General features: G+C 51.5%; 2 protein-coding genes across 4 annotated transcripts in view; both read right to left on the bottom strand.

Moving 5' to 3' along the window:
* The window catches only part of Llgl2 (LLGL scribble cell polarity complex component 2), a 38,636-nt gene extending 20,250 nt beyond the window's left edge, over positions 1–18,386 (bottom strand). Inside the window, exons 1-2 of one of the 2 annotated variants that reach the window (XM_027955660.2) lie at positions 18,323–18,386; positions 6,083–6,187 (exon numbers count right to left, since the gene is read on the bottom strand). In XM_027955660.2, the coding sequence (XP_027811461.2) occupies positions 6,083–6,157 (75 nt within the window). In that variant the 5' untranslated portion in view covers positions 6,158–6,187; positions 18,323–18,386. Of the gene's footprint in view, positions 1–6,082; positions 6,188–17,372; positions 17,514–18,322 lie in introns of those variants that run through there. The other variant, XM_027955659.2, reaches the window with a different exon arrangement.
* Positions 18,387–18,437: 51 nt separating this feature from the next.
* Positions 18,438–26,927, bottom strand: Tsen54 (tRNA splicing endonuclease subunit 54). Of its 2 annotated transcripts, XM_027955661.2 has the most exons (11): positions 26,851–26,927; positions 26,574–26,738; positions 26,409–26,472; positions 25,367–25,450; positions 24,954–25,052; positions 23,413–23,465; positions 21,799–21,897; positions 20,988–21,610; positions 20,026–20,086; positions 19,444–19,560; positions 18,438–18,965 (listed from the first exon to the last, which is right to left on the bottom strand). In XM_027955661.2, the coding sequence occupies exons 1-11, from the start codon at positions 26,904–26,906 to the stop codon at positions 18,815–18,817; spliced, it is 1,572 nt and encodes a 523-aa protein (XP_027811462.1). In that variant the 5' UTR covers positions 26,907–26,927; the 3' UTR covers positions 18,438–18,814. The 2 variants fall into 2 exon arrangements, with proteins under 2 accessions (XP_027811462.1, XP_027811463.1); XM_027955662.2 differs by lacking the exon at positions 25,367–25,450.
* Positions 26,928–27,595: the final 668 nt, after the last annotated feature.

The following is a 27,595-nucleotide window of genomic DNA, read 5'->3' as shown; positions in this document are numbered from 1 at the left end:
ACCCTGACTATCCTGAGCAGGGCTGTCCTTGGTGGAATACAAGACCCTCAGGAAAGCCACCTAGGAGCATGAGAAGGCTCTGCTCAGCCACAGTGCACAGGCCTTGCCTCCGAAGCCCAGCTTCCTCTGCGGCATCCCTGCTGCATCTCCTGGGACACCTTGCACAGACAACAGAGGAAGGATGAGGCTCCTTCAAGAGCAAAAGAAGGGGAGTGAGCCCAAGAGAGTGGGTTTGAATGTAAGCAGTGTGGCTCCCTGGGGACCCCTCAGCTCAGGGCATGCAAATCGACCCATAAAGCAGCTATAGTTCCAGCAATTTAGGAGGCTGAAACAGGACAACCACAAGCATGAGGTCAGCATCAGTATTTAGTAAAACCCTGTCTCCAAATAAAAAGGGCTAGGCTGGGGCTATAGCTCAGCTGGTACAGTGCTTGCCTTGCATGCACAAGGCCCTGGGTTCAATCCCAGCACCACACGCACAAAATCCCACACAAATCTCTAAATGAAGCAGTTTTCAGTACAGGGACTTGGGCTAGGCTGGAAGGTATGAGAAGACTTTTTGGGACAGGGAAGGAGAGATCTGGATTTGAAGACTGCGAGTGGCCAATCTATGAATCAATCAAAGGGACAGGGAGAAGCTAGGGAAACCAGGTAAGGGAAGGAACCAAGTTCTGTCAGGCACCCCACCCCTGCCCCAGCTGTCCCAAACCAGTGTACCCTGCCCACACTTTTGTCCTCCCTCCCCCAACCCCTAAGGGTTAAGCCTCTCCACCATCACTGGAGTACAAGGTCCATGTGGATAGCAAACACCCAGCCTTGTTTAGGGCCCTGGAAGAGGGAGTATGCAGATGGCCTCCCTCCAAGGAAGACGGACAGCCCTGAGCATCCATGTAGTCAAGAGGGGCAGGTGCTCAGCCTGGGGCAGCAGGCACAGCTCCTGGCAGGTGGGCACTGAATTCCCAGACCAGCCCTCCTGACCCAGGACCCCCGCTAACTCCAGCTGAGAATCCCAGGAGGCTGCCCAAAGCTCAGCAGCCTTGGGAACATCCTCCCCATCCCCCCACCAGAGCCCCGACGCTGCTACCTGGCTCAGGTGACCTCTACCAAGGGAGAAGAGAACAATGAGCCGTTGTGACAGGGAGTGGGGAAAGGAGAGCAAAGAGGCGCAGGAGGCGCCAAACTGCAACCTTAGTGGGTGTGGGAGAGAAAGGCCATCTGTCTCCCCAGCTCCAGGATCCAGGTCCCCAGAAGGGAAAAAAAGTTCACAAAAGTTGTTTGTCAGAGACAGTGGGGACCCTTGATCCTGCCCTCAGCCAGGGAGGGTCCCATCCAGGAGCAAGGACCTGAGGAGTCCTGATAGTTGTCAGGGGTGGGGATGGGGTGGGGACAGGGTGGGGGGAGAAATGTCAGGGACCAGAGCCCCAGGAGGCTGTGCAGGGCCACAGGGGCACACCCACCAGGCTGGCTAGGTGGCTCTCCCGATACTGGGTGTGGTCCAGCTCAGATTCCTTGCAGTTGGCAAGCAACCTGGCCCTCCCTGTGTGGCTGTCACCTGACACCAGGGGCCCAGCCATTGGAAAGCCAAGACAAAACAATCTGGCCCTGGGCAGGGGCAATTGGTCAGGAACACACTGTGTGTTCAGGCTCTGGGCAGGAAGGTCCTGGGCAGCCACCTCTGCAGGCTCACCCTCATGGGCGTGGCTGGCTCAAATGTGCTCAGGTTTCACCAGGGAGGTGAGCAAGTCCAAGCTGTATTCAAGGAAAGGGTTTTACTTTGCCAAACAAGTTCCCTTTCCCTCCTGAGTCACTTCCTTCCCACTGAGGAAGTGCTCCCTCATTAGGTCCTCAATGGCCCTGTCAGCCAACTGATTTATCTCCTCATGCGTCGTGAAGACACATGGTAAATGACCATTTTATAAGTGACAACTGAAGTTCAGAGAGGTGAAATAACCAACCTAAGGCCACACAGCCTGGACAGAAACATCCTCATCCTTAGCCAGTATCTGCTGGAATGTGCTCAGGCTCTGCAAGCCCTGGAGGCCTGTTTCTTCACCTGTGGAGTGGGGACAGCATCCATCTCTGAGTCATCATGAGGATGAGATCAATGACAAGGCAAATCTTGCTATGGTCTTAACAGTGTGCCGGGCACCGTTTTAAGCAATTAAACTCAGCACACCAGCCTGGACATAGGAGCTGTCATGATGCTCATTTTACAGATGAAGAAATGGAGGAGCAGAGAGGCTCAGTAATATGTCCATGACCACAAAATAAAAAGGCAGCAGAGCTGGGGCTGAGATCCAAGTCATCTGGCTCTAAGTCCCCTCCCCTCATCACCATACCCAGTCCCCTGATGCCTGGCACACAGCTCTTGCTGAAGTGGAGCTGTCCCTCTGGCAGCCAGCCTCTAGCAAAGTTCAGAGACTCTGGTCACAGTCACAACTACTGCCCAGGTATATGCAGCTCTCAGGACTCCTAGGGCAATGTCCCTGCTCTGAGGTATCTTGCAGGTAATGGGCAGAAAGGAGTTTGGCCAGAAGGTGCTAGAAGGAAAAGCCCAGAACTGGATTAGAAGCTGGTATCTGCAATCTGTTTGGGGATAAGCCTGAGATGGTGCCACCGTCACCCCCACCACACAGTCCCTTGCAGAATGGTCTTCAAGATGCAGCCCTCAGAAGAGGTGGGCAGAGTCCCCAGGCACAGACATTCTCCACGAGGCTGACTCTCGCCTGCATCTAACCTACGCCAGCGGCCCACATGCTACTCAAGGTCCAGCTCTGTATTGAATGCTGGACCCTCCCTCAGCTGAGGTCCTCAGGCTCCCCAAATACAACCTCAAGCCAATGACACCCATAGAGCCTGGCTGGTGGAGGCTGGAGCCACCAGTCATGTCCAGCACCTCAGTGTCTGCAAGCATCCACTGAGTCCTCACACCAACTCTGTGGACTGGCTTCTAGGATCATCTCTGGTCTAGAGGTGTGTGACCTGCCCAAGGTCATGCAGTGGGGGAACCAGGCAGCCAGGTACCAAGGATAACACTAACCACCGGCTCTATGAATAGAGTTCATTGTTGTTTCTATTCTGACCAGATCTAAACCATCAACACGTGTCACTTTCCTTCAGACTTGCCCCTGGGCTCCCCCTCCCAGCACCTGGCACCACTACTCCCAGCACAGACACCACAGCCATCCTGACCCCGCCTCCCTGCCCTGTGCTCTGCCTCCTCCCTCCACACTGCCTCTGTCACCAGGCCAATGGATCTTATGTCCTGAAGAGTGCCCTGTCCCAGCCGCTCCCAACCAGGAGCAACTGCATTCCACAGGAGACAATGTCTGGAAACACTGGGGGCTGTCACACCTGGGGGTGGCACAAAAGGCATCTGGTGGGTAGGATCCGGGATCATGCTAGACATCCTACAATGCTCAGAACAGCCCTGCAGCAGTGATGATCCTAGAAGCCAGCCCACAGAGTTGGTGTAAGGACCCAGTGGACCGCTGCAGACACTGAGGTGCTGGACATGGCCCGTAGCCCCAGTCTCTGCCAGCTGTTGCCAGTGCAGGGTTGAAAAGCCTTGCTTTTGCCTTGCCTTTCAACCTGCTTCCTCTGGATTGTCCCTGGGATGTCTCCCAGCTGCTGAGTTTACCTGTTTCACTCAGTAAGTGAAAATGTCCCCAGTGTTAGCTTTTCTAAATTATCGACAGGATTGCTCACTTCCCTGCTCAAAATCCAGGCCCAGGACTGGGGTTGTAGCTCAGTGGTAGATCACTTGCCTTGCATGTGTGAGAAACTGAGTTCTAAACTCAGCACCACATAAATAGAGATATTGTGTCCCTCTACTACATCATCATCATCCAGGCCCAGACTCTAGGTTCTGGCCTCCCTTCTGTTCCACAGGCCCTGGGGAAGCCTGGGGCTAGGGAGGGCCTGCCAAGGGTAGGATCACGCCAGATCCCAGATCCTTCAGGAAGTGGCCTCACCTTCTAGTGCTACCCTTCTGGCTCCCAGAGCCTGAATGAGACTTATTTATGACTCCCTATTCTCTCACCAGCCCTCTCAGATTCTCCCCTTCCCTCTCACTAGAAGACATGGAATTCCAGGCCATCAGTCCACTGCCCTTCCTAATTCCTGAAGGGCAAAGGCACCATCACCTGAGATTGCGAGTCCCCAGACTTAGGGAGTATACCTAGTAGGTGCTCAATGCACATTTCCTGCATGTGAATCGAAGGAGGAGGCAGAGAAGGCAGGAAGAATTCTAGAAGCTTCACCTACCCCATGTCACATCTGGAGGTGGGGTTCTTAAGTTTGGGGACGACCAGTGGGGAGTAGGAATTATGAAGGGAAATATCCTCCACTCTAACCTCACCCTGGCCTTATCCACTGCACAGAGGAACTTGGAGTGGGGGTTAATCCTTTTGCTGAGCCTGTCTGTCAGGTTTCTGCTAGAATTGGCCATCTTTTCCAAGTGAGAGATCCTAGCATCATCAAGGGGGACAGAAGCACATGGGGTCAACCAGGTGCTCTGGTAGACTCTGAGGTTTTGAGACCCATATCTGGCACCCAACCTGGCTCTCTCAGGAGTAAGGATGGCAGGCCTCAAGTATCATGAGATTCCCCTATTCCCAGAACCTGCACCCTCATTTTCTATGACCCAAAGCAAGCCACAGAGAGGAGCATTCACTTGGAAAAGTTCTGATTCCAGAGGAAAATAGCCTTGTCACAGCTCCTTGGTGACCCCTTCTCCTGCAGTCAAGAAAACCAGGGGACAATGGCAAGGCATGCTGGGCTTCCTGACCCACTCTCCCTATACAGCAGGATCTGGAGGGAAATCGTCACCCAAAGCCCCCAGTAGCTAACACTCCTGGGCCACTTAGCCTAGGTAACTGAAGTTATCTGGTTACACATAAAGTCCCTAACGAGCCTGTGGTATGGTGTGGGTGATGGGCACATTGTCTTGCAGCTTGTAGGCAAAGCTGGCTTTGAAGCGGATGAGCCTCTTCCACATTCTCAGACCCACAAAAAGCCAACTAAAGAGAATTCCTCATTTTCCACAAGGAGAGGTGCCTTTTCCCAACTATCCAGTCCAATATCCACTGTTTCCTTTTCTGAGAAAGAAAACCCCAAACCGAAGCCCCTAAAACAAGTCAGATCCAGCTGGGGAAGTGACTCAGTGGAAGAGCACTTGCTTAGTATGCCAAAGTCCTGCATTTTGAGGCTAAGGATTCTAACTCTAGCACCATTTAAAAAAAAAAAAAAGCCAGAATTCCACCTATGGGCATGTCCTGGAGGGTCAGCCACCCTGAGGGAGAGCATCATGGTGTACTCCCTGTAGGCCACTGGAGGCAGAGATCAAAGCAGAGGGCAGAAGGCTAATTACCCCCAAACAGCTCCAGATTGCTAGGTGGCACTGGTGAGGAGCTAAGCCACGCGGAGAGCCTCCTGTTTACAGGCCCGAGCTGGTCTTCTCAGCACCCATGAACAAGCCTTGTGAAACTTCCAGGGCCTTAGGAGCAAAATTGGGGTATCCAAAAGCCAACTCTGGCTCATTCTCTTCACCATCCCTTCTCTCTCACACAGACCTGGAGCCCACCAGAAGGAATCAGGTGGTCAGCCTTCAGGAAAAGCTGTGTTTTTCTTTGGGGGCAACTTGAGGATGAAGGGGACAGCCATGGCCTGTGCTTCCTGGGCCCCAAGGGCCCTGGTACCCCAGGAACATTATTATACTTTGCAGAGTTGGGTCAATGTCCTTTCATCTTTTTCTGTTCCTAAGCTTCCTTGGCAGCTCTGTGACAAGGTAGATAGGGCAGACTGTTTTATGCCCATTTCACAGGAGGGAAAACTCAGGCTTGATGGAGTGACACAGAGGTCACACAGCCAGCAAGAGACCAGGACAAGGAATCCCAGCTCCCAGCATTCCACTGCCCCTGCCCAGGAATGCCCTGTAACCACACTGTTTCCAAAGTCAGATTTCCAAGGGGGCCCTCTGGGCAGTACCCAGTAAGCACCTTCAACCAGGTGAAGGAAACCTGACCCCAGCCCCAGCCTCGGCCCTGGGAGGAACCGAGGTCTCCTGCTTCCCTTTACTTACCTTGTTAAACTGGAAAAGGTCCCGCTTCAGCCTCTCCCTCGCAGGGTCGTGCCCCGGTCTTAGGAACCGCCTCATCTTGCTTAGTTTATGGGCCCTGCCTGAGACCTGCAGAAACCAAAGGGGATGCTGAGCCCTGGCTGCCTCAGGCCTCTCTCAAGCCCAGCTTCACTGGTGGCTTCCTGTGCTCATCCACAGTGTGGTCCAGGGGAAGTGGGAGAGACCTGGGGACCGGGCCCCAGCCTGTTCCTGGCTGGTTAATGCTCTAATGTTGCCCAGGCTTATAATGGGAGCAGAAGCTGGGGGAAGAAGCCATTTAGCCTGGCTTTATAGGAACAAGGAGGGCCAGCAGGCCCCGAGGTTAATTAGTTTAATTGTTAACCTGTTTTCTGAAAACCATAAAACTTGGCTGACCAGAAAGGGAAACTTCACAAGCCACCCTCCAGAGCCAGTGGGAAGAAGGAAATGCAAAGGCTGTCCTCCCACCCACAGAGCAGAGCTCTAAGGGACTGGGGAGAGGCCTGGAGCAATTCCAGGCCAGAACACAGCAGGATGACCTGGGGCCAGCACACCTGAGCCACCTATCCTTCTAATTTCAGGGAGGCTCTCAAGGGGCTTTTGCTTGTTTTTTTTTTCCAACTAGCCCCAGTAATGGGGACCTGGAGGAGAGGAGAAGGCAATGTGCTCAGTCAGGGGTGCTGGTCCAGCCACTGGTGCTTGGGACCCAGGTCCAATCCCAGGGGGCTGCTAGGGTCTCTGTGGCAGGCTGTACCCCAGCCTTCCTGCTGATTTCTGCATCATCTTGTCTCTGGCTCTCCCAGTTCCAGCTCCCCTGGGATCTGATGGGGCAGGCTCAGAAGGGCTCCTTTTCCCGGGGGCTCAAGTGGAACATAATCAGAAAAGAAATCTGCACCCAATAAATAAACCAGCTCAAAGCCCCCAAACCATCCGCCCACCAAAGAACGCATTCCCAGCCCAAGAGGAAACTATTTCTGGATTATCCTTGGGGGAAGGGGAAAGTTCTAGTTTCCGGCTTCCAGCAGCAGGGCCTCCTACTGACCACAAGACACCAAGGCCTGTCTCTGGGAACAGAGGGGCTCAGGCCCACCCTGGAAATGGCACCATTCATTCCACTAGATTATAAAGGGAAGGCAAGCAGATCCTAACCCAGAGAAGCTTGATCTGGGCAGGGCAGGTAGAGACAGGCCAGCTCAGTGTGCTAAGTGTTCTGAATAGGGCAGACAGAGGGCATAGTCCACACAGGGGAGGGGGTTCCGATGCTGAAGCCTGGAAATTTTGGCTTCAAAGAAGATGACAAAAATTAAAAACAAGACTGGGGATGTAGTTCAGTAGTACAGAACTTGTCTGGAATGTGCAAGGTCCTGGGTTCAATCCCCAATGGGAGGGGGGCACCAGGTCAGGACTTTGCATATCAAAAAACCTTATGGATCTAAAACTGGGGCTTCTTAGAGGCAACCCCTCACAGCATGCAATATGCATGTCAGAGTTGGGGGGTTTTCTGGCCAGGAACTAGGGCTTGCAATGCTGGAAGGGGTCGCCTCTCTTCGCATTTATGTGTAAAACAGAGGCAGAAGCCTACCCCCAGCACAAGTGAAAGGATCAGTTACCTCCAAACCAAACACCTGTGACTAGTTTTCCAAGACAACCACAAGACCACTGCTCATGGTGGGGGATAAGGGGGAGGTGTGTGGGGGCACCAGACTGCAGCGAAGCCTCCCATTCCTGAGGGAGTGCAGGCAGCTGGGAAAGTCCTGTTGCCCACTTCATCTGAGGCCCCACAGCAGGCCAGAGAACACACATGAGAGCCTTGGGGGCTCCTGGGATTGGAAGTGAAAACAGACTCAGGCAGTGATCTCTGCCTCTGGACAAACAGCTGAGCCGCCGCACATTCCAGCCCAGCCATGGGGGGGAGGGTGTTAGCCCTGGGCTCCAGGAGAGCTGGCTCTCCCACCCCTGGGCCGAGGTCATTGGGTCAGAATCTCGAGGAAGCTGGGAGTGACTGCCTGGAGGAGGAGAAGGTACTCAGACTCCAGGGAGGGGACAAGAGGCCACAGGGCCATCTGTGCCAAGGACCCCACACAGCTTAAAGGTGAAGGGTGGGTGGAGGGAGGAGGAGGGGAAGAACACCCAGCCATCCACCCAAATGCCCCCCAAGCACCTGACACACACTGGGCATTGTACTAGACCCCCTGTGTGATACTGTCATTACATTTAAAAAATTTTTGCTCAGGTGATCTGTACGCATTGTAGAAAAAGCAAGCGAACTATACAGAGGAGAAAACCCTCCCTGAATCTGATCAGCCTGGGTGGTGTGCTGGTACATGTCCTGACCACCTCTGCACTCTGCATCTGAGTTTGTGAATGTGGCTCACTCAACATCTTGGCAGGCAGCTACCTGAAAGGAAGTGGAATGTCCCCATTTAGATAAGGAAAACAAGAACCCGAGCTGTGGGACTTGTCCAAGGTCACCAATAGGAAGTGGCAGAACTCAGCTCTGACCCAAGGTCTGGCTAACTCCCTAATCAAAGGGCCTGGAAGGCAGTGGAGGCTGGCTACTGCAGCGGAGGAAATGCCCAATTATATCCCTGCAGTTGAAAGGCAGGGACACTGGGCATCTTCCCTCTGGCCAGCAGCTCTGCACCAACCAAGCAGTTTGAGGCTGGGAGCCTGGCCACTACTTCCAGGGTGCTCGTGAGATCTGGTCAGGCAGGGCTGGGTGGCTTCACTGCTCATTCCACGGGTACCTGGACCCCCCCACTGGTCTGAAGCCAGAGCCAGAGCCAGAACCAAAGCAGGGCAGGCCCAGCACCTAGCCCACAGTGTAGCCTCTCAACAGAGAAATTGCCCATGTTAAGGCAGGAAACCACACCCCCTTCTTGAGGGGGATAGGTTTGGGCCTGGCTAAACTGACCTCCAGGCAGCCCCTCAACGACACCCACCCCAAACAAGGAAATTCTGTGGAGAAGCCCAGGAAGCCAGGCCCAGCTTCCATACTGCCTGGTGTGGAATAAATCTGCCTGCTCAGTCCACTCCTAGGACCAGGGGACTTAAAGCAAACAACCCTGCTCAGGTCCCCTGAAAGAAGGAGCAGGGCCAAATGCAGAGTGCCTGGCACAACGCTTGGCACGGAACAGGCCTTGTCTTGGGGTGCCACTGTTATGGGAGGGGCAACTTTTAAGAAGACAAGTCACTCAATAGGATGAATTTTTTGTGTGGGGGGTGCTGGGGATTGAACTCAGAGACACTTAACCACTGAGCCTCATCCCTAGTCCCCCTTTTTATTTTTTATGAGACAGGGTCTCACTAAATTGCTTAGGGTTTCACTAAGTTGCTGAAGCTGGCCTTAAATTTGCAATCCTCCTGCCTCTGTCTCCCAAGCTGCTGGAATTACAGGAGTGTACCACCATGATGGGTCAATGGGATGATTTCTGCCAGTGAACAGGATATCAAAAAAAATGAAGATGCTGGGCTGGGGTTGTGGCTCAGTGGTAGAGTGCTCGCCTAGCATGCATGAGGCGCTGGGTTCGATCCTAAGCACCACATAAAAATAAAGATATGTGTCCACCTAAAACTAAAAAATATTAAAAAAGAAAATTAAGATGCTGAGATCTGGTGGTCAGGCATTGGGAAAGCCTCAGTGCCCATTCCTTCATTGGGGCCTGTGCACTCACTGTGCTGCCTAGCACACTTAGCCTCCAGATGCTCAAATGGCCCTTCCTGGCTGAAATTGCAACCTCCCCTGCCACACTCTCCTCCGTCCCCTCGTTGCTCTTCTCCTTAGACCTTGCCCTGCTTCAGCACACTGAAGAGTTTACTTATTAACCTTGTTGACTACCTAGGGAGCCTTCCACAGGAAGCAGCTGTCTCACTCAGTGAGTTTTGTCTCTTCTCTCACTATAGCATCCTCAGTGCACAGGGTGAGCCTCACTCCTAAACTGCTGAATGAATGAATGAATGGGCGTGGAAGAACAAAGTCTCTGCTCTCTGAACTGGATGAAGCTTAGGTTGTAGTAAGATTTGCAGGCAGAGCGGTTTGGGCAGCAGAGCAGCAGTTGTGAAGCCTCAGGTCAGAGCAAGCTTGCAGATTCCAGGAGCATGAAGACAAGTCAGGGCCTTGGAGAGACCCACACAAATGACATGGGAGAGATGAGGGTCAAAGGTGGGGCCTCTAGAGACACAGTGAGGAATTCCAGTTTGACCCCACTGGGAGCCACTGACAGGACTGAGCAGGGGCCTATGTGGACTGCCCCGCCCCACTCCAAGCCACATCCCCTCGACTTGGCCCTGTGCTGGCTGCCCCACCTACTCAGCCCCACCTCCCCAATGTTCCCTCACTGTGGTCTCTGAGCTGCTGCTTGTCCTTTCCAGGAACACATCAAGTTACCTTCAAAAAGGTCATCCATCTGAACCTGTCCTGACCATTCTCACTGTGTTCCCCCTGCATTCAATGGCACCTTGAGCTCAAATGATCCCTTAAAACTGCTGTGGAGCTGGACATGGTAGTCCAAATTTGGGGCCAGCCTGGGTGACCTGGTAAGATTCTGTCTCAAAATTAAAAAAAAAAAAAGGAAAAGAAAAAAGTCTGGGGATGTAGTTCAGTGGTAGAGCACTTGCCTAGACGTGTGAGGCCTTGGGTTCAATTCCCAGTTAAACACATAAAATATACACACAAAAAAAAAAAAAAAAAAAACAAGAAAGAAAAGAAACACCTGTTGTGGATAGGAACACCATCAATTTCCACAAACATTTACCCTAGCCTTAGTAAGCTACTGGGAAAATAGAGAAGTGGCCTAAATAGCCAAGGACAGGTGAACTGTGCACAGCCCCATGATAGAGGGATTGCTGTAATGGAAAGGGCATATGACCCTTCAGGGAGAAGGAAGCCTGTGTACGAGGCTTCCATGAGCCAGGTAGAGTCTATTTTTAATATTTTACATACAGTGGGGTGTGGTGTGCATGCCTGAATACCAGCTACTAGGGAGATTGGGGCAGGAGTATCACAAGTTCAAGGCCAGACTGGCAATTTAGCAAGACCCCCAGCACTTAGCAAGACCTTGTATCAAAATTTAAAAAATAAAATAAATAGGGGTGGGGATATAGCTCAGTGATAGCTTGTCCCTGGGTTCAAGATCCAGTACTGGGGGAACAAAAGGTTCATATGTAAGCTACATTCTGCAAGGGTTATGGGATTAGTGGTGATTCTTTTCTTATGGTTTCCCGCCTCTTATGCAGGGTAGATAAGAGGATCAGATGGGAGAGGGATGAAGCCCCAGACAGTGGCCAGGTGTGAGAGTGGGCCTAACTTCTGTTGGTGGCATCACTCAGCTATCTGAGGGCACAGGCACACATGTTTACCTGAATGGGGAGGGACACCACCTGTAGAATCTGAACAGGTATAAAAGCTAAGAAAGCCAGGTACTCAGGTGGGTGAAACCAACTACTAAGAGGGACGTGGAAAAAGAAGCAAGTTCCAGAGCCTCACAGGCTGAGGAGCCCCAGATCCCCAGGTTCAACACCAGGAAGGGTACAGGGCAGGCACTGGGGAGTCTACTTTGACACGGGGCTTCCTAACAAGAAATACCTCTCCATTACAGCTTCTAAAGATTACCCAACCTTGGGCTCCATCCCTGCACATCACAAGTTCTTTCCATGACCAGGCCAACCTCTGAGCTATATTCCTGCTTTGTTCCTACAGGGCCAGGCACCCAGGGCTTAGGGACAGCCCATGAAAGACTCACTGACCTGGGGTTGATCCCCATCTATTTCCTACACAAGTCTGTGCCTTGTGTGTAGAATTAGCCTGAGAGTTCCCTGTAAACAGCTGATCCAGCATTTGCCTTCTCTTCTCAAAGCTCCAATCACCCCTTCACTGCCACTAGCCAGCAGAACATTCCTGGGTCTAGGTTGGGTCTTCCCACACTCTTATGACCTGCAAAAAAGAGGGAGCCCTCTGCTTGGAAATATAGAAAATTCATACCCTGTCTTCCCTTCCCATCCTCTGCCTGGACACCACGTTACCTCTGGGACACGTTAACCTCCCCACCAAGACCAGCAGAGGCAGAGAGAATAACTGCATAGGGTGGGTTTGTCTTGGGCTCCTTGCTCTAAGGGGCAGAGCTGACTGTGCCCCAGGGAAGAAGGAAAGGATGGGTAGCCTGGCTACTCTCTGATGGCACTGTTAGGGTACCTGGGCTAATCTGCCCCTATGATCCCAAGGTGTTATCAGGCTGAACTGTTCTAGAGGTGTGGGACGATCCAGCACCCCAGAAGGACCCTTGACAGCCCAGGAATTTCAGCTGATCTCCCAAGGAAGTCCACAACCAAGGTGGAATTCAAGACTGCTGGGTTGGCCCATGGGAGAGCAGACTCGGAGCCACACCCAGCATCACCCTCCTGCTCTCTAGGAATGCACAACATAGGATTACAAACCCTCCCCTCTTCTCCCCTTTGCTCAGGTTCCCCACAGCCTGTTACTAATCAAGAAGCTGCCCTTGCTTCCCCGACATCCTGTGTGAGGTCTGTGTGTGGCTTTGGCCTCCTGTTTGGCGGATGTGAGAACACCCCTGCACCTCCTATTGACGGGAGTGGCAGGGCAGGGCTGTAAGCCACTGGGGCAGCTGCTGACTGCTCAGTTTCTGTCCCTGCCTACTCAGATGCCCATGGCCGCTTTGCCAGGGTCCATGTTCCCTTGAAAAACCCAATCTCCCAGCAGCAAGGAAACCTGGGCTGAATCACACCTACATGGAGAACACAGGCTGAGGTGAGGGGACCAGATAACTGTTCACTAATGTCTTACGAAATAAAAATCACTGAGCACTATGACCAGATACTACTTTAGATGATTCCCATGCATCATCTTTTTTTTTTTTTTTTTGGCATTTTTATTTTTTTATTTTTATTTTCCCATGCATCATCTTATTTCTTTCTTTCTTTCTTTTTTTTGTACTGGGGATTGAATCCAGGGGTGCTTTACCACTGAGCTACATCTCCAGCAATTTTTGCTTTTTTGATTTTGAGACAGGGTTTCATTAAATGTCTTACAGCCTCGATAAGTTGCTGAGGCTGGCCTTGAACTTTAAATCCTCCTGCCTCAGCCTCCCAAGCTGCTGGGATTCAAGCATCTTATTTAATTCTTCCAAATATTTATGAAATAATTGATTCAAGGTGGCATCAAGTCCCCAGTGAACCCAAGTTGCAGCTTTAAGTCTGATCTGAGTCCAGAATCCTCTATTCATTTCCAGCAGCTCTCCTGGGACACAAGTAGGCTGGATGGCGTCAGCCTCCACCCCCATCTCTGTCCACCCTATGGAGCTACAATCCTATCCATCCCACAACCCTGAGAGAGTTCTCCCACTGGGCCAGGTTCCTCCTGAAGCCTTTCCTCCATTATCCCTCCTGGGCCCATAAATGGGGCAGGAGGTGGGAATGCACACATTCCCATGTGGCAGCTTCAGCCCCCTCTGTCATCCTACACCAGACTATAGGCCAGTTAGATGTGGCCAAATGCTAGAAGAAGCAAAACCATCCGAGAAGCAGACAACTTGCTGGGGGTTGGGGTGGGTGGACTGTTCAGCCCATACAGTCCAGCCCCATCCTAGGGCCTCCTACCTGCCCTGAAACTTGAACAGCTGTTACAAGGAACTGCCAGGAGATGTCAGCTGCAGAACGGAGGGACTATGCCACAGTTTAATCCCCAGCAACTCATGGAAGGCATTCAAATTATTTTATTTCAAGAACTCTCTCATCTCCAAGTCTTTGCTCAAATGTCCCCTTCCTGCTGAGATTCAGGCTGACTACCTTTTAAAGCTGCAACCCACCACCATCGGGAATCCCAGCCCCTGCTCTCTTTTAACCCACAACTTATATCACCAATTATTGTGTTATTTATTACTTATCTTTGTTTTCTGTTACACATGTGCCCCACTCTAGAAAGTTCCATGATGACAGAGACCTTTATTTTAAGGATTTCATCCAGTATCTAGAACAATGTTGGGCCCTCAACAAGCACCGCTAAATACCTGCTAAATCAATGAATGAACAGCTGGACAGCACAGAATCAACCAGGTCTTCTCCAGTCATCAACTCCAAAGAACACTGAGGTGGGACCTATAGGTCCTCAGAAAACTACCCTTACCATGTTCTCAAGACCTGTGTCAAGGTCAGGGCCATGTGGATGTCATCAAGGTACCCTGCTAGAGATATCCTGGTGGTTACTGCCTTGGACCAATACTCCAAGACACCAAGCTCCTTTGAAAGGATAATCCCAGATTATTATTAAATATTAGCACTATTTACTAGAGCCAAATAGATCTGTGCCTGATGTCCCTTTTGTCAAACCCTGGGAACACTGAGTCAGGTGCCTCAAGAGATGGCTCTAGTCTCTGCTGAATTCCTGAAGGGTAGAGTCAGGTACCTTGCAGGTTCCCTGTCCCCACACCCAAAGAAGCCTCTCCTACTCAAGAATTCATCATAGTTCCTGGGAAGGGGAAGGAGTGGGGTGACTCTTCAAAGGATCAGTTTCCTCTGAGGCAGGGCAAGGAGTAAAAGCCACCCCAGGAGGTGGCCACAGGGCACAGCAAGTGGGGAGCTCCCTGGGATCCAGAGCTGGGTACAGTAAGCAGGGTCCCCCCCCCCCGTCCCCGGGGAACACCATCTTCTACTCTGTACCCTGTTTCTCCCTGCACACTGCACCTGGGCAGAGGAAAACAAAGTTGCCAAGCCTATCTGGCATGCCTCAGCCAGGAAGAGCCCCAACAGCATTACTGCCCAAGTGAGATAAGAGGGCCTCTCAGAGCTGAGTACTGAGAATTCCCAAGTCCAGGCCACCAGTGTGCTCCAAATAGCCAGCCAGAGAAGCCACCCTGGCCTTGTGGGCCTCCACCCTGGCCCCCAACTCTGGTGTCTCACTGGCTGCTCCTGATTCATCTGGAAAGACCATACAGCTCAGTCTCCCATGCTGCTCCTGGAGGCTCTTGTTAGGGATGTTCAGGTGTCCCAGTGGATAGTAGGAGGTCACAGGCTGATGGCAGAGGGTTCAAGCTTTCATGTTCCATGTATCACTTTCCCTCCCAGAAGGAGAGTCTAGGGGGCCAGAAAGCCTGGCAGGAGAGGACACCTCCTCCCTAAGTGAGGTTGGAAGGGAGCACTATGGAATTTCCAATCTCCTTAAGGACCACAGAGCAGCACAGGAATGTGCTGCCCCGCCTCCCTCCACCCCCAATAGGATATAGAGAGTGCACAGCGGGAGCCCTCCAGGCCTGCGGGAGCAAAACAGATTAGACTTTGCAATCAGGAAAGACCCTCCATCAACCCTCACTCCTGGCTCACCTAAGGAGCAAGGGAAATAAGAGGAGCAACGGGAACAGAATGTCAGGTGAGGAGAGGCCCCTGCCCGATCCCTGAAAAGTATCTCAGAGGAACAGTTCTGACCTCCAGAGACTTTAAAAGACCACAAAATCATGGTCCCTCGTCTGATTTCTGGACAGAGAAACAAATTCCCTCAATCCATTAGGTACTTCCAAGAGGTCCAGGTGTCTACTCAAAGGCCTGTGAGTGACTGACACTTTTTATACTTCCTGGGGAAGCAATGAGGTCCTAGTCCTTGGGTGCCTACTATGCAGCAGGCCACACATGCTCATATATTCACCTTGTCAGCAACATCTGCAAAAACAAGGCTTGACATGGTTAAGTGACTGAGCTAAGGTCACCCAACAAGAACTCAACAAAGCATGATTCAAAACCACTTGTGTTTGACACTAAAAATCTTAATGAACATCGACTGCCAAAGACCATCAGGAAAGAAGAATCTTTTTCTGCATTACTTTACCCTTTCTAAATTCTTTCATTTGTTTCACTGTGAGCCCTGATTCCCTTTTCTGTTTTGTTATCCCGGACTATCAACCCTTTCTTCTTTTAATATTGTGGTCTATTAAAAACTCACGGTTACTTTAATATAATTAAAATTACACTAATCTGCCACCCAAGGAGAAATTCTGTTCCCTTTCAGATGCAGAATAACCCCAGATCCTAGAAACACTGTTCAAGGGCCCTCAAAGGGACTGTTCCAGGCTAACTTCAGAGAAGAGAACCACAATCTGGTCAAAGCCAGAAGCTGGGCTTGAGTCCTGATTGCCTCCAGCAAGCTCTGTGATGACTTAGGAAACTACATTCAGTTCGAGGTCCATAAAATAAAAAAGCTGCCTTCTCATGCCTCCTGAAATCCCAGCTTACAGACCCAATCTTCCTCAAAAGCCAGTTCTGATCTTGGCTTCTCCTGGGTGTGCCAGCACAGCACTCTTCTGCAGCAATCCTCTTCTTCTCACCAGTGTTTTTCACTCTGACACACCCATGCCCTCCCTGCTTAGAGTTTCTTCTGCAGAATCCTGAGTTACATACTCTTGCAGTGTCCACAGTGCCCAGGTGAAGGCAACAGGCGATAACATATGAACCCCAAGGGAAAGAGTACTGAGTCTAAGTCCCAGCCTCCTCCCCCAAAGTTCACCTGTCTCAGGTGAACGCCTTCAAGAGCCACACCGCGGGTGCCCTGGTTACAGTCAGGTCTTCCCACAATCAAGGCCCAGTGTCTCCACCAACCGTCCAGTAGGAGCAAACCAAGACACACTTTTTGGGGGCAAGAATTTTCCACTCTTCATCAAATCTAACAGCGCAACTCCCCCACCCCTCAGACAGAGTTTCAACACCGTTGTCTAAAGGTGTCCAAAGCCGCCTAGGGTAGAAAAAGGGCCGGAGATCGAAGTCCCTCCCGCGGGCTTCCTGCGTCCGGGGATTAGGAGGCACAAAGGGCCGACAGGGAGAGAGCCCAGATGGCAGGGTAGGGGCTAAGCCGCAAGGTAACGCGCTCCAGCCCCAGCTCGCGGAGACAGGGTCACAGGAGACCCGCGTCGCGGGCCTCCCCAGCCAGGCCTTGCACGTGGGGCTCGGGGACTCGGTCTCTGCCCGTGGTGTTCCCACACCTAGTCCGGCCGGGCACCTGTTTCCACGCTCCCGAAAGCCAACACTATTGTGCAAACCCAAATACCAAGTTTGGTAATCGGGGGCGGGTCAGGCACAGAGTTCCCAGCGGCACTTTCTACAGGTGTCTTTCTCCCAGTGGAGCTACACGACAAGGACAAGGACGAGGCGGCGGACCTAGGCGCAGCCCTACCGCCCGTAAGCCCAAGAAGCCCAGGGGTCTCGGCCTTCCCCCTCCTCCCCGCCCCGAGGCGCCGCAAAGGGGCGGGGCGGGCTAGGTGGGTCCCAGCCCGCACCTCACCTGGAACCCCAGGACGGCGCCTGCCCGAGGCCTCGGCGTCCCTTGGCGCCCGCCGCCGGCTCCGCTGGTTCTGCCGCGCGGGCCCACGGGCTGTTAGCTGGGCGGCCGTCTCCTTCCTGCTCACCTCCGGCGCGGAGAGCCGGGGGCGGAGCTGCCGCTATTTACATAAAGGGCGAGCCGGCAGGGCCCGCGGAACCCTGAGAGCCAGGCCCCAGCGGCCCGCCCCCGGCCGGCCCCGCCCCCGCCGCCCTGCGCCGACGGGGCGCGGGTGCAGCCCGGCGCCCTCGAGGGCGGGGACCACGCTCCGGCCAATCCGCAGCCCCAGGAGCGCAGGGGCGGGGTCGCAGCCTGCGTGAATATGCACGAGGCGCTGTCGGCCCGCCCCTGCTCTCACCTGCTCTCACCTGACCGAAGGACTACAGGCCGCGCCCAGTGTCCCGCCGCCTCCAAGAGGAGGAAATAGTTCCCGGAACCCCCGGGCAGTCTCCGGCCGCCTCCCAGGCTCAACTCCTGGAGGAAGCCGTCCCTCTCCCTCTACTCGCCCGGATCTGTCAAGGAAGGGGAACAGCCCGCCAGTCCTCCAGAGCGCTGGGCGGGGACAGTGACTGGCGAACCCAGAACTTGGTTTCAGGTCCCACGTGTAGGGTTGTAAAGAGATGAGGGCGTGGCAGCAAGCGCCTTCTCCTGGGGCTAGCTCCCCTCTTCTATTACTGTGGAGGGACAGTCACAAAGATCAGTTTTTAGTTCAAGCAAGGGAGGGGGTTAGAATGAGGGGCGGGTATGGAAGGGGGCTGGGGCCTGGGGTGCTAACCACGCACAGCTGCTTGTGGTCACTGAGTGACCCGGATTCAGGCCACACGGACATGGCGCCTCCGGGCCACCTTTATACCCCCGACTGGGCTACGTTAAGGGAAGAAACAATAGAGCACTAGTCTTCCTTCTTGGAGTACCTTACAGGAGACCTGCAACTTCCCAAGCCTTCTGACAGTGCAAGCTCGTGGAAAGTTTTGAAGTCGCTGTCCTGCCGTAAGTGGGTAAAATAGAGGGTGGAGGTGGTCCAGTATATCCAGCCACAGCAGAAAAAAAGATCTATTTTTAATGGCTTTGGCTCTATGGCGGCGAAACAGGCACCCTTTTGTTAAAGGCACGGAGTCCTCTCTTCTGTCCCACCTCCTGGGCCTCTGAAATCTAGTCCTGAGTTCCAAGGGGGTCACTGAAGGCAGTACTCTCAGGCCTGAGACTTGGAAGCTGCAGAGCCCAAGCAAGGGGGTAATGATATGGGGCAGGGTTTTACTTTCCTGCAAGTATCAGACACCCAGGGCCAAGGCACACACTGGCCCCTACAGGTCAGAGTCTTTAAGTACAGGAGGCAGCTGAGATAGTCCCTGAGAGCAAACAGTTCAGGTCTCCCAGAGCAGGCTCCAACACCTTCAGAGCTGTAGTCAGTGCGCCAGATCCCCAGGCAGTGTGAAGTCCCTGAAGCTGTAGAAGGAGATGTCACCATGATCCACCAGGGCAAAGATTAGTGGGACATCCCCACTCTGGTAGGACAATTGCTTGAGGCTGCAGAGGTCTGGGACAGGCTCATCAAATCTGTAGGTATAAGGGTTAGACTGAGACTAGGCCTTACCCCACCCCTAAGCCCCAGGATACCAGCTCCTCTGAGGCTCTCAGGGAAGACAGTTGGGAACCCTTGAGCTCTCCTGTCTCCAAATGACATGGCTCTGATAAGTTCTCCAAGAGACACCCAGTACTCTAGTAGGGTAAGAGAGTTAGGAAGGGCCAAGTTCTCACCACTCAGCCCAATCCACATCCCTTCTGCTGGGTGAGCTCATGACTAAAGTGGCATAAGAGAGACTACCCAAGAATGCTAACAACGAGGAACCAAGGGTTAAGAAGCTTGAGCTCCTATGGCACTAACTGGCTGTGTTGCCTCATACATATCGCTTAACTTCGTTGGACCTCAGGTTCTTCTCAGGGATTGGCCCAGGAGAGAATAAGGGAGAGAAAGTCCATATGGTTCACAGGACAACTGGCAGTAGCCCAGGGGTGGTGCTTGCTCATATCATACCCACTAATGCACATCCGGACATAGGGTTTGCCAGGGTTATTCTTTCGGAATGAGGCCACAGCGTCAGCCTGGTAAACATCAAAACTGATCTCCAAGCCTCCGGACTTCTTCAGCAGCCTGGAGAATAGAGTGAGAAACCTTAGGACAAAGACTCTTTTTCCCACATTTCCTTTCCACCACACCCTTTTCCCATCACCAATTCCAGGAAGCAGCCTTGTCCAGGGGAACTGAAGCTGTAAGGTGCCACTTAAAAAAGAGGAGCTTCAGGGCTGGGGTTATAGCTCAGTTGGTAGAGTGTTTGCCTCACATGCACAAAGCCCTGGGTTTAATCCTCAGCACCACCCAAAAAAAAAAAAAAAAGGGAGGTGGGGGGCTTCAAACCTTTGAGATAAACCCACCTGTCATTCTTCCCACTCCCCTTGACACAAATGAACATTAGCTGTTGCTAGGAACTAAAGCATGTGGGAAAGGGTCCCAAAAGGCATACTCTAGCTCACAACCAACCCTAGGAGCCAAATCCCAGCTGTCACTTCACCTAGCAGCTGATATAATTACGAAGACAGGCACCACTTGGAAACTTACCCGGCACCTCCATCAGCTAGGTGTGTTGTCTGCAGCACGGAGATATGCTGAAGGACCAGGGCTACAGAGCAGTGAAAACAAGGTGTTGGCGAGATGGAAGGGGAGTCAACTTTATATCCACTCCCTTCACATTGCTGAATCTGCTATCTAGTTTAGGGTTGTCAGATTTACCAAAATTTCTTTAGTATAGTATGTCCTGTGTAATATTTGCAACATACTGAAAAATTACATTTGTTTTTGTTTTTGCTATACTGGGGTTTGAACCTAGGGGCACTCTGCCACTGAGCTACACCCCCGGCCCTTTTTATTTTGAAACAGGATCTTGCTAAGTTGCGCAGGCTGAGTTGCAACTTGCAATCCTCCTGCCTCAGCCTGAGTAGCTATAATTAACAGTGTAATTGCCAGGCCCAGTGGCAAAAATTAGTTATTGTTACTTGAAATTCAATTCTAACTGATTTGGTAACCCGAATCTAGTCACCTACAACATACCATGTCCCTATGATGATTTTTAGTAGTTCTGAATTTGTTACTACATTTAGCTTGGGCAATTTTTACCCTGCTAGTTCCCTGTGCTTAAAACCAAGGACAGTATTTATCCTTTAATTTAGCCAAGATAACACTTCCATGTTCAAACTAACAGGTTTGGAGGGGAGGAGACCACAGCTAGTAAGTGTCAAAGTCACTGATATTATCTTGTTTATAGTTTTAAGGATGCACGTGCAGTTTCACACCTCTCACCTCCCTGGACTGACTCACAATGGCTAAACCTTCCCCTGTGGGCACTGCTATTCAAGTCTACAGAACTGACTGTCCTCATAGGTTCTGTCCTCACAGGTTCCATTCTACAGCTGTCTCCTCCCACATATTAAGCTTCATCCAGTACTGGTCAATCCATGACCCTTTCAAAGTCATGATTTTCAGCTACCAGTGGCCTGCAGAGATATGGCAGGATGAAGAGGTACCTGGGGAGTCCACCTGTCCTGGACTCAGCAAGGGGGTGATGGGCTGACTCCACAGGTGTCGGGGGTAGCTCTGACTCTTCTGCATGTCTCGCCTCTGCAGCAGCTCCTTGTATTCCCGCCAGCTGGAGCAAGATTGCACCTCAGGGTCTATGTTTATGTCCTGGAACTGCCGGGCCTCTGCTTGTTCCTGGTCCCATTGGGAAAGCTTCTCCTTCCGCTGGTTCAGCTTCTGACACCAGGATTCAGCATCTATCTCCCGCCCAATGACGTTGGCTGGAAGCAACTCTGGGGCTGGGGCAGATAGGAAGGTGTAGCGACCATCCAAAGCCATGTTGGGGAAGGAGATCTGCTCAAAGTTCCAGCGAGGCTTACGAGCTCCCTTGATTCCATTCTCTACCTTGCCACTTTCTCGGTCATACCCCACACTCTGACTGGTCAGACTAGGGCAGGGCTCCAGGGAACCCAGAAATGGAAAGGTGACCCCTGGGCCTTTTGCAGGGCTTGGCTCCTGGGGTTTCTCAACTGGGCATTGGCTATTTTGGTTGCAGTCAGGTGGGCTGGAGGCTGCCAGGCTGGTGGATGGCAGGGAAGTCTCCAGGGCCGTGACTTTTTTATTAACACACCTGAAGGACATGGGAGAAAAAGCAACACATTAGCTCCTGACTGCCAAGGTGCACACACCCATGTGAGCTGAGGAAGACAGGTCTTCTGCTGTCTCCCTGGGTCTATGTGAGAACTGCCCAAGCCCATGCATTCTTCAAAGTCCCAGCCACCAACACTCCCAGCTTGTGGCCACAGTGGGGGGCATTACTCAGAGCTGGTATTCCTCTTCCTCTTGCCAGTCCCGTCCTGCAGGCGCTGGGCACAGCCATCCAAGTTTAGCTGTCTCTCATAAGGGGACAGGATGGAGCTATGGAGTAAGAATAAACAGCAAGTAGGCAATAGATCCACTTCCCCACACTGGTGCTCCTGGCGGAGTTCATGAGGAACTGGCCAAGAGGACCAGTCAGCGCTAAGGTCAGAGCCATACCTAAGAGTAAGGCTCTGAGCAGACTTGCATGAAAGATATGTGGGGACAGCCACAGGGGCCATTATGTGCCTTTGCCTAGGCTCTGGATATCACCAATGACACATCTAAGCAGAGACTCACTGAAGAGCCAGCAATAATGTGATTAATCAGAATGGGACACAGCTCAGTTGTAGAATGTGCCTGGTGTGAATAAAACCCAGGGTATGATAAATTTAAACAAATGATTAATCACTGATGAGGAAAACCAAGAGGAACTAGAAAACTTGAAAAATCAGAAAAACAAAGATAAAATTAAAACATTTTTTTCTTATGTATATATGTACACACATGTGAATACTGACTAGTCCCTCTCTGTCTTTTTCTCACAAAAAATGGCATTGTACTAACACACTACTTTGTAATCCCCTTATTTCTCCGCACTCAATCATATATTATGGACTCAGTCCCTTATCACTATAGTATAGTATTCTTCCCTGCCATGTTTTCCCCCTCCCCGCCACTGGGGATTGAACCCAGGGCATTCTGAGCTACTTCCCCGGCCATTTATATTTTTTATTTTGAGACAGGGTCTTCCTAAGTTGCTTAGGGCTTTGCTAAGTTACTGAGGCTGGCTTGAACTTGTAATCCTCCTGCCTCGGGGTCCAGAGTTGGTGGGATTACAGATGTGCACCATAGTGCCTGACCTTGCCATGAATGTTTTTTCTTCTCCCAATGTTTGATACAGTAGCCACTATTTCAAGTGTCTGTTAAATTTCAATCAATTAAAATGAAATGAAATTAAAATTTCAGTCCCAGAATTGCACAAGCCACATAAATAGACAATATGGATGTGGAAGTTTTCATCACCACAGAAAGTTCTATGAGAACAACACTGCTTAAATAGATAAGCAGCTCTTAGGCTGTTTCTGATTTTGTAAAGTGATGGTGTTTTGTGTACACTCCACACTAAATACAAGTTGTGTGGGGCAGCATTTGGATCTGTTGTTCCTCAGCAACAAGTGCAGGGCCTGACACCAGTTAAGTGGTCAATAATATTGCTGAATGAATGTTCTCACAAGGGAACTTCTATGCACAGCCATGACTATTTCTCTAATATAGATCCCACTTTTAGAAAATAAAGGCTGTGCCTGTTTGTATCTCAATGTTCACAACGAGCTGCAAGTATTTAGTCCTTATCTGCAGCTGGGTCTTGATTTGATAACCTACTAGAAAATGCAATGATGGGATCTGTCCCCATATGCCTCCCTACGAAGTACTTCAAGCCCAGATCCATGGTCTATGTCCAGGGAGCTGCATTCCAGCCAAAGGTTCCAGGTAAGAAAAGGCCACTTTCTACCTAGGGTTAAGCATCCAGGTCTCAAGATGAGAATGAATAAGAAAGGGATAGGGACTTACCTCGGTTGGAATCGTCGAACCACATAGCCCAGTCTCTTCAGGTGGCTGAAGACCTCAACAAGAAAAAAAAAAAAAAGTTCAGATGTTCATTCTTAAAAACACCAATAGTTCCCCAGACACAAGCTGTTCCCCATTTGCTCCTCCTGCACACCCCACAAGATGTCCCCCCCTTGCTTCTCCTGTACATTCCCAAACCCTAGGACTACTGGGACCACATGCATTATAAATGCCATCCCCAAAGTATGATCTGTTTCTGAATTTCTGTTCTCTTATTCTGGACACAAATGACATTTAGCAATTTTATTTTTATTTTTTGTGGTGCTAGGGATTAAACCCAGGGGCACTTTGCAACTGAGCTACATCCCCAGTTCTTTATTTTTAATACAGGGTCTCACTAAGTTGCTGAGGCTAGCCTCGAACTTGCAATCCATCTCAGCCTCCTGAATCACCGAGATTACAGGAGTAATCTCATGGCAGCATAAACACAAATCCCAAAAAGCCAACAGTGATGGACCAGAAGAACTATGCCCTAGAATGTTTTGACAAAAAGCTGGGAGAAGGTGGTAGTTATCTCCTCAATCCCCACCTTTCCATAGTCCTGAGTGGAAACAGTCCCTAGTAAAAAGCCACATGTTCATCCTTGTGTCCCTCATCCATATCAGAGGGATATATCAGGAAATCTCTCCCATCTTACTTGATCTGACCATTTCCTCCTTTAAGGACCTTCTCTTGGCTTCAGTGATCCCACTTGTTTTTCTCCTTTGTCACCAGACACTCCTGAACTTCTGGTCCTATATTCCCCCTAACCTCCCCAATGTGGTAAGTCCCAAGTCTCAGACCCAGCCCTCTGGATGCACTCCCATATAGACCCATGGCTTACATCCACCCATGTGCTTATGATATCCACATTTATGTCTCGCCTTGACTTCTACCAAGACTCCAAGCTTATGTATCCAATTGTTTGTTTGACATCCTCACTTGGATATCCAAGAAGCACCTTAAAATTAACTTTTCTGAAACAAGCTCTTTATGGTCTCATCTTCTGGAATCTGTTCCTTCCTGGGTATTCCCAGCCAGCAAATGATATTACCACTCAACCGCTGGTTCATGACCAATGAATAATCCTTGATTCTTCTCTATCCTCAAATCAAAAATCCAATGCATTGGCAAAGTCCTATCCATTCTTTCTTCACAATTTCTGAGATTCATCTATTTCTTTTCAGTTACTGATATCCTACCTCATCCCCAACCTACCTTCTCTTACCTAAACAAATATCCCAGACTCTACCACTTCTCCTCTACTCCATCTTCTATCTAGCATCTAGTTCTCTGTAAAGATAATATTCATTTGCTTATTTTATTATCTGATTGCCACCATTAAAATGTGAGCCCTGTGACAACGCAGTCCTTGTCTGTCTTGTAGCCACCCCAGCATGTGACACTAACTATTCCTGACACTTCAATGGTACTTGTCACAACTCACTGACTTAATGAATGGAGGCTCCTGGTAGTGGTGGTGGGAGGGGGGATATGACAATTACCTGGTACTGCAGGAAATTCACAGTATCCCCAGACAGCAACAGCTGGTAGGCCTCCTGGATAGACAGTGGCAGGTCTTGGTGGAAAAGCTGAATAGAGCCCTGGAAATGGGGACCACATTTCAGCTGTGCACCCTTCCTGCAGTGCCATAGCCAGGGGCAGCTCCTGGTGCTATATTCCCACCACCACCTCCCAGCATCTCAGCAAGAATATGAACAACCAGCAAAGTGAGAAGGCACCCCAATTTGAACAGGAATCCCTGCTCCCTGCACAGAATTCCTGCCTCCCTCTCTAACAAGCCCAATTACAAGTTCACTGGAAATATTGTGTATGCTTTCACTCCAATAAAAACAAGTCCTTCCCATTCCTTGGTCCTGACTATTTCCTCTGGGGACTCTCCTGGGACTGCACTCACACACTCCAGCAGATACAAAGCCTCTTCGGGGTGAAGCCGCTGCTGGCCCTGTTCTGAGAAGCCCATGGTCTGCCAGAATTTACCCTGTAAGGGACCCAGAGCAAGAGTCACAAATGAACTAGTATAGTGGCACTCCTGCCTCCACCAAGAATCTTAATTAAGTTTCTCCAGAGACCCTCATCATAACTGTTCTTATTAACAGAATATCAGCAAAAATTTCTTAGGAAAAAAAAAAAACAAACCTCAGTGTGAGTTTTTTGTGAGGACTAAATTGCTGTCTTTCAAAAAGCTAAGTTTGGCCACAGACTTGATGATGTTACTTCTGCTTTTGCAGTAAAACTTGCAAAACTCTTGAAATGTAAAAGAACCAAGGTAACACCATTTTATTCTGACCTGAATCCATTTTATGCTTGCTTAAAATGTTTTCTTTACAGCCTCCTGACAGCTGTATCTATGTCGACTACAGTACATTAGGACCTTTCCACAGCCCTGACTATGGCCCTGATGTATAACAAAAATAACGCTGAAATGTATACTCAAAACAATTCTCTCATGTAATCAAAATACCTGTCTTTCCGAACTACATCTGTCTCAACTGTCTTTGTTGTTTTTGCCTTTATAAACTCTGTGCTTCCAAAATCTAAGTGCTGGAAGTTCTTTGAGGCGTTAGCCTGCTCCCAGTCACTTGCCTGGCTTGTTCACTAAAGGACATTTTTTCCCCTTTCAGTTTGGCTCAATAAGCATGGTGGTCTATAGTTCTTGCACACACCGTAACACTCTGACTAATCTAAAAAAATCGGGCAAAAGCACGTTTTTGTGAACTAAAAAATAATAATACTTTTAGACTCCTACAAAAATATAATCCTTCAAGTCCCTCCCCCACCGTGGGTATAAAGTTCCAAGAATTTCCAGGGGCAATAGCCCCTCTAGACCCTGCAGCCAATAAATCTGCTTCCTGAAATTCCTCGGGTGTCCAGCCTCTTGCGTCCTACATCACTAGGAGGGCAGCGACGGGTGACCGTCAATGAGCCCGGCCGCTCACCGCAGGGGACTTCAACTCCACGAAACCCTCTTCCGGCCTCCACTCAGCTGCCACCAAGCTGCCCCTGGCGAGGAGTAGGGAGGGGTCCGTCTCAGTCCCCCAGACACCCCGGCGGGGTCTGGCCCCGCCGCCCAGCCGCCCCCCACCCCGGCCCAGCCCCCTCACAGGCGCTCCACGCGCTCCTCGGCCAGCAGCTGCCAGAGCTCTTCGCGACATAGACGCAGACGCTCCGCCTGAGTCGCCGAGCGGTCGGGAAGGAAGTCCTTGGGGCCATGCGACCGCTGGGGCAGCTTCTGGGACCGCGAGCGGGCAGCCAGGAGCTCCGCGGCACTGGGGGACAAAGAAACAGGCGGTCGGCGCCGAGCTCGAGGCCACCCTGCCGGGCCCGGCCCCCTCTTCCTACCGGCCGCTCACCCCGCGCCCCCGGACCCTCGTGCGGCACCTGAGCACGCGCCCCGCGGGAACCTCCACGCCCCCGTGCTCGGGTTCGGGCTCCATCGGGCCTCGTCTGCGGAAGCGCGCGCCGCCCATGCCCCGCCCACCGCCGGAACTCCGCGCCGCCCTAGCGCCGGCGGCTCGGAGCCACGCTCCTCCGGTACCCAGCAAACACGCCGGCTTTCCCCCTTCCTGGTGTCCTGGGTCCTAGCGCCGGCCCACACACGTGTACCTCTATTCCGGCGACTGTTTAACTTGCAAGTGGATGCGCAGCTTTTCAGTCCTGTCCCAAGTCCTCTTCGGGGCCCCTCTCTAGTAAAACTTGAACTGGCGTCAGGGACTGTAGTATGAACAGATGTGGGACCCTCCACTCCCTCCCCCGGGCTGGGCAAGGAGGGAAAAGGAGCTTAGAGAGAGGATAACAGTGGGTTCCCGGATTGCAGCTTTGCTAACTGGAGGCCACCTGGGTCTGTCGGGAGCGGTCCGAAGAAGTTCGAGATCCCTTCAGGGTCTGCCATTGGATCCCTTCCGAGGAGCTCCAAAACTGAGTTTCGAGGGCCTCGGGGTGGGAGGCGCTGTCCGGCCCATGCTGGTGCTGAAGCGCCACCCCAGCCCTCCAATAGCACCTCCTCGAGGCTGGGGTCCCCATCGCCGCCACCGGGGCCGCCCAGTCACTGTCCGCTAGGTGTCATCATTGCTCCAGCCAGCAGAGTCAGGCGGCTCCCTGACTCTGGTCGCGGGCGGAGGTCGCA

Source organism: Marmota flaviventris, chromosome 17 (genome assembly GCF_047511675.1).
Source record: "Marmota flaviventris isolate mMarFla1 chromosome 17, mMarFla1.hap1, whole genome shotgun sequence".
NCBI lineage: Eukaryota > Metazoa > Chordata > Mammalia > Rodentia > Sciuridae > Marmota > Marmota flaviventris.
Note: the sequence above shows the minus strand (reverse complement) of the source record. Positions and strands in the feature narration are given on the sequence as shown.

What these genes read in the sequence shown, in the direction of transcription:
- Tsen54 (XM_027955661.2), bottom strand. Translation starts at nt 26,906, where the DNA reads ATGGAGCCCGAACCCGAGCACGGGGGCGTGGAGGTTCCCGCGGGGCGC. An exon ending in TGGAGTTGAAGTCCCCTGCG is followed by an intron (nt 25,451 to 26,408) that starts GTGAGCGGCCGG and finishes GGTCCCTTACAG; the next exon opens with GGTAAATTCTGGCAGACCAT. An exon ending in CTAGCTGATGGAGGTGCCGG is followed by an intron (nt 19,561 to 20,025) that starts GTAAGTTTCCAA and finishes TCTATTCTCCAG; the next exon opens with GCTGCTGAAGAAGTCCGGAG.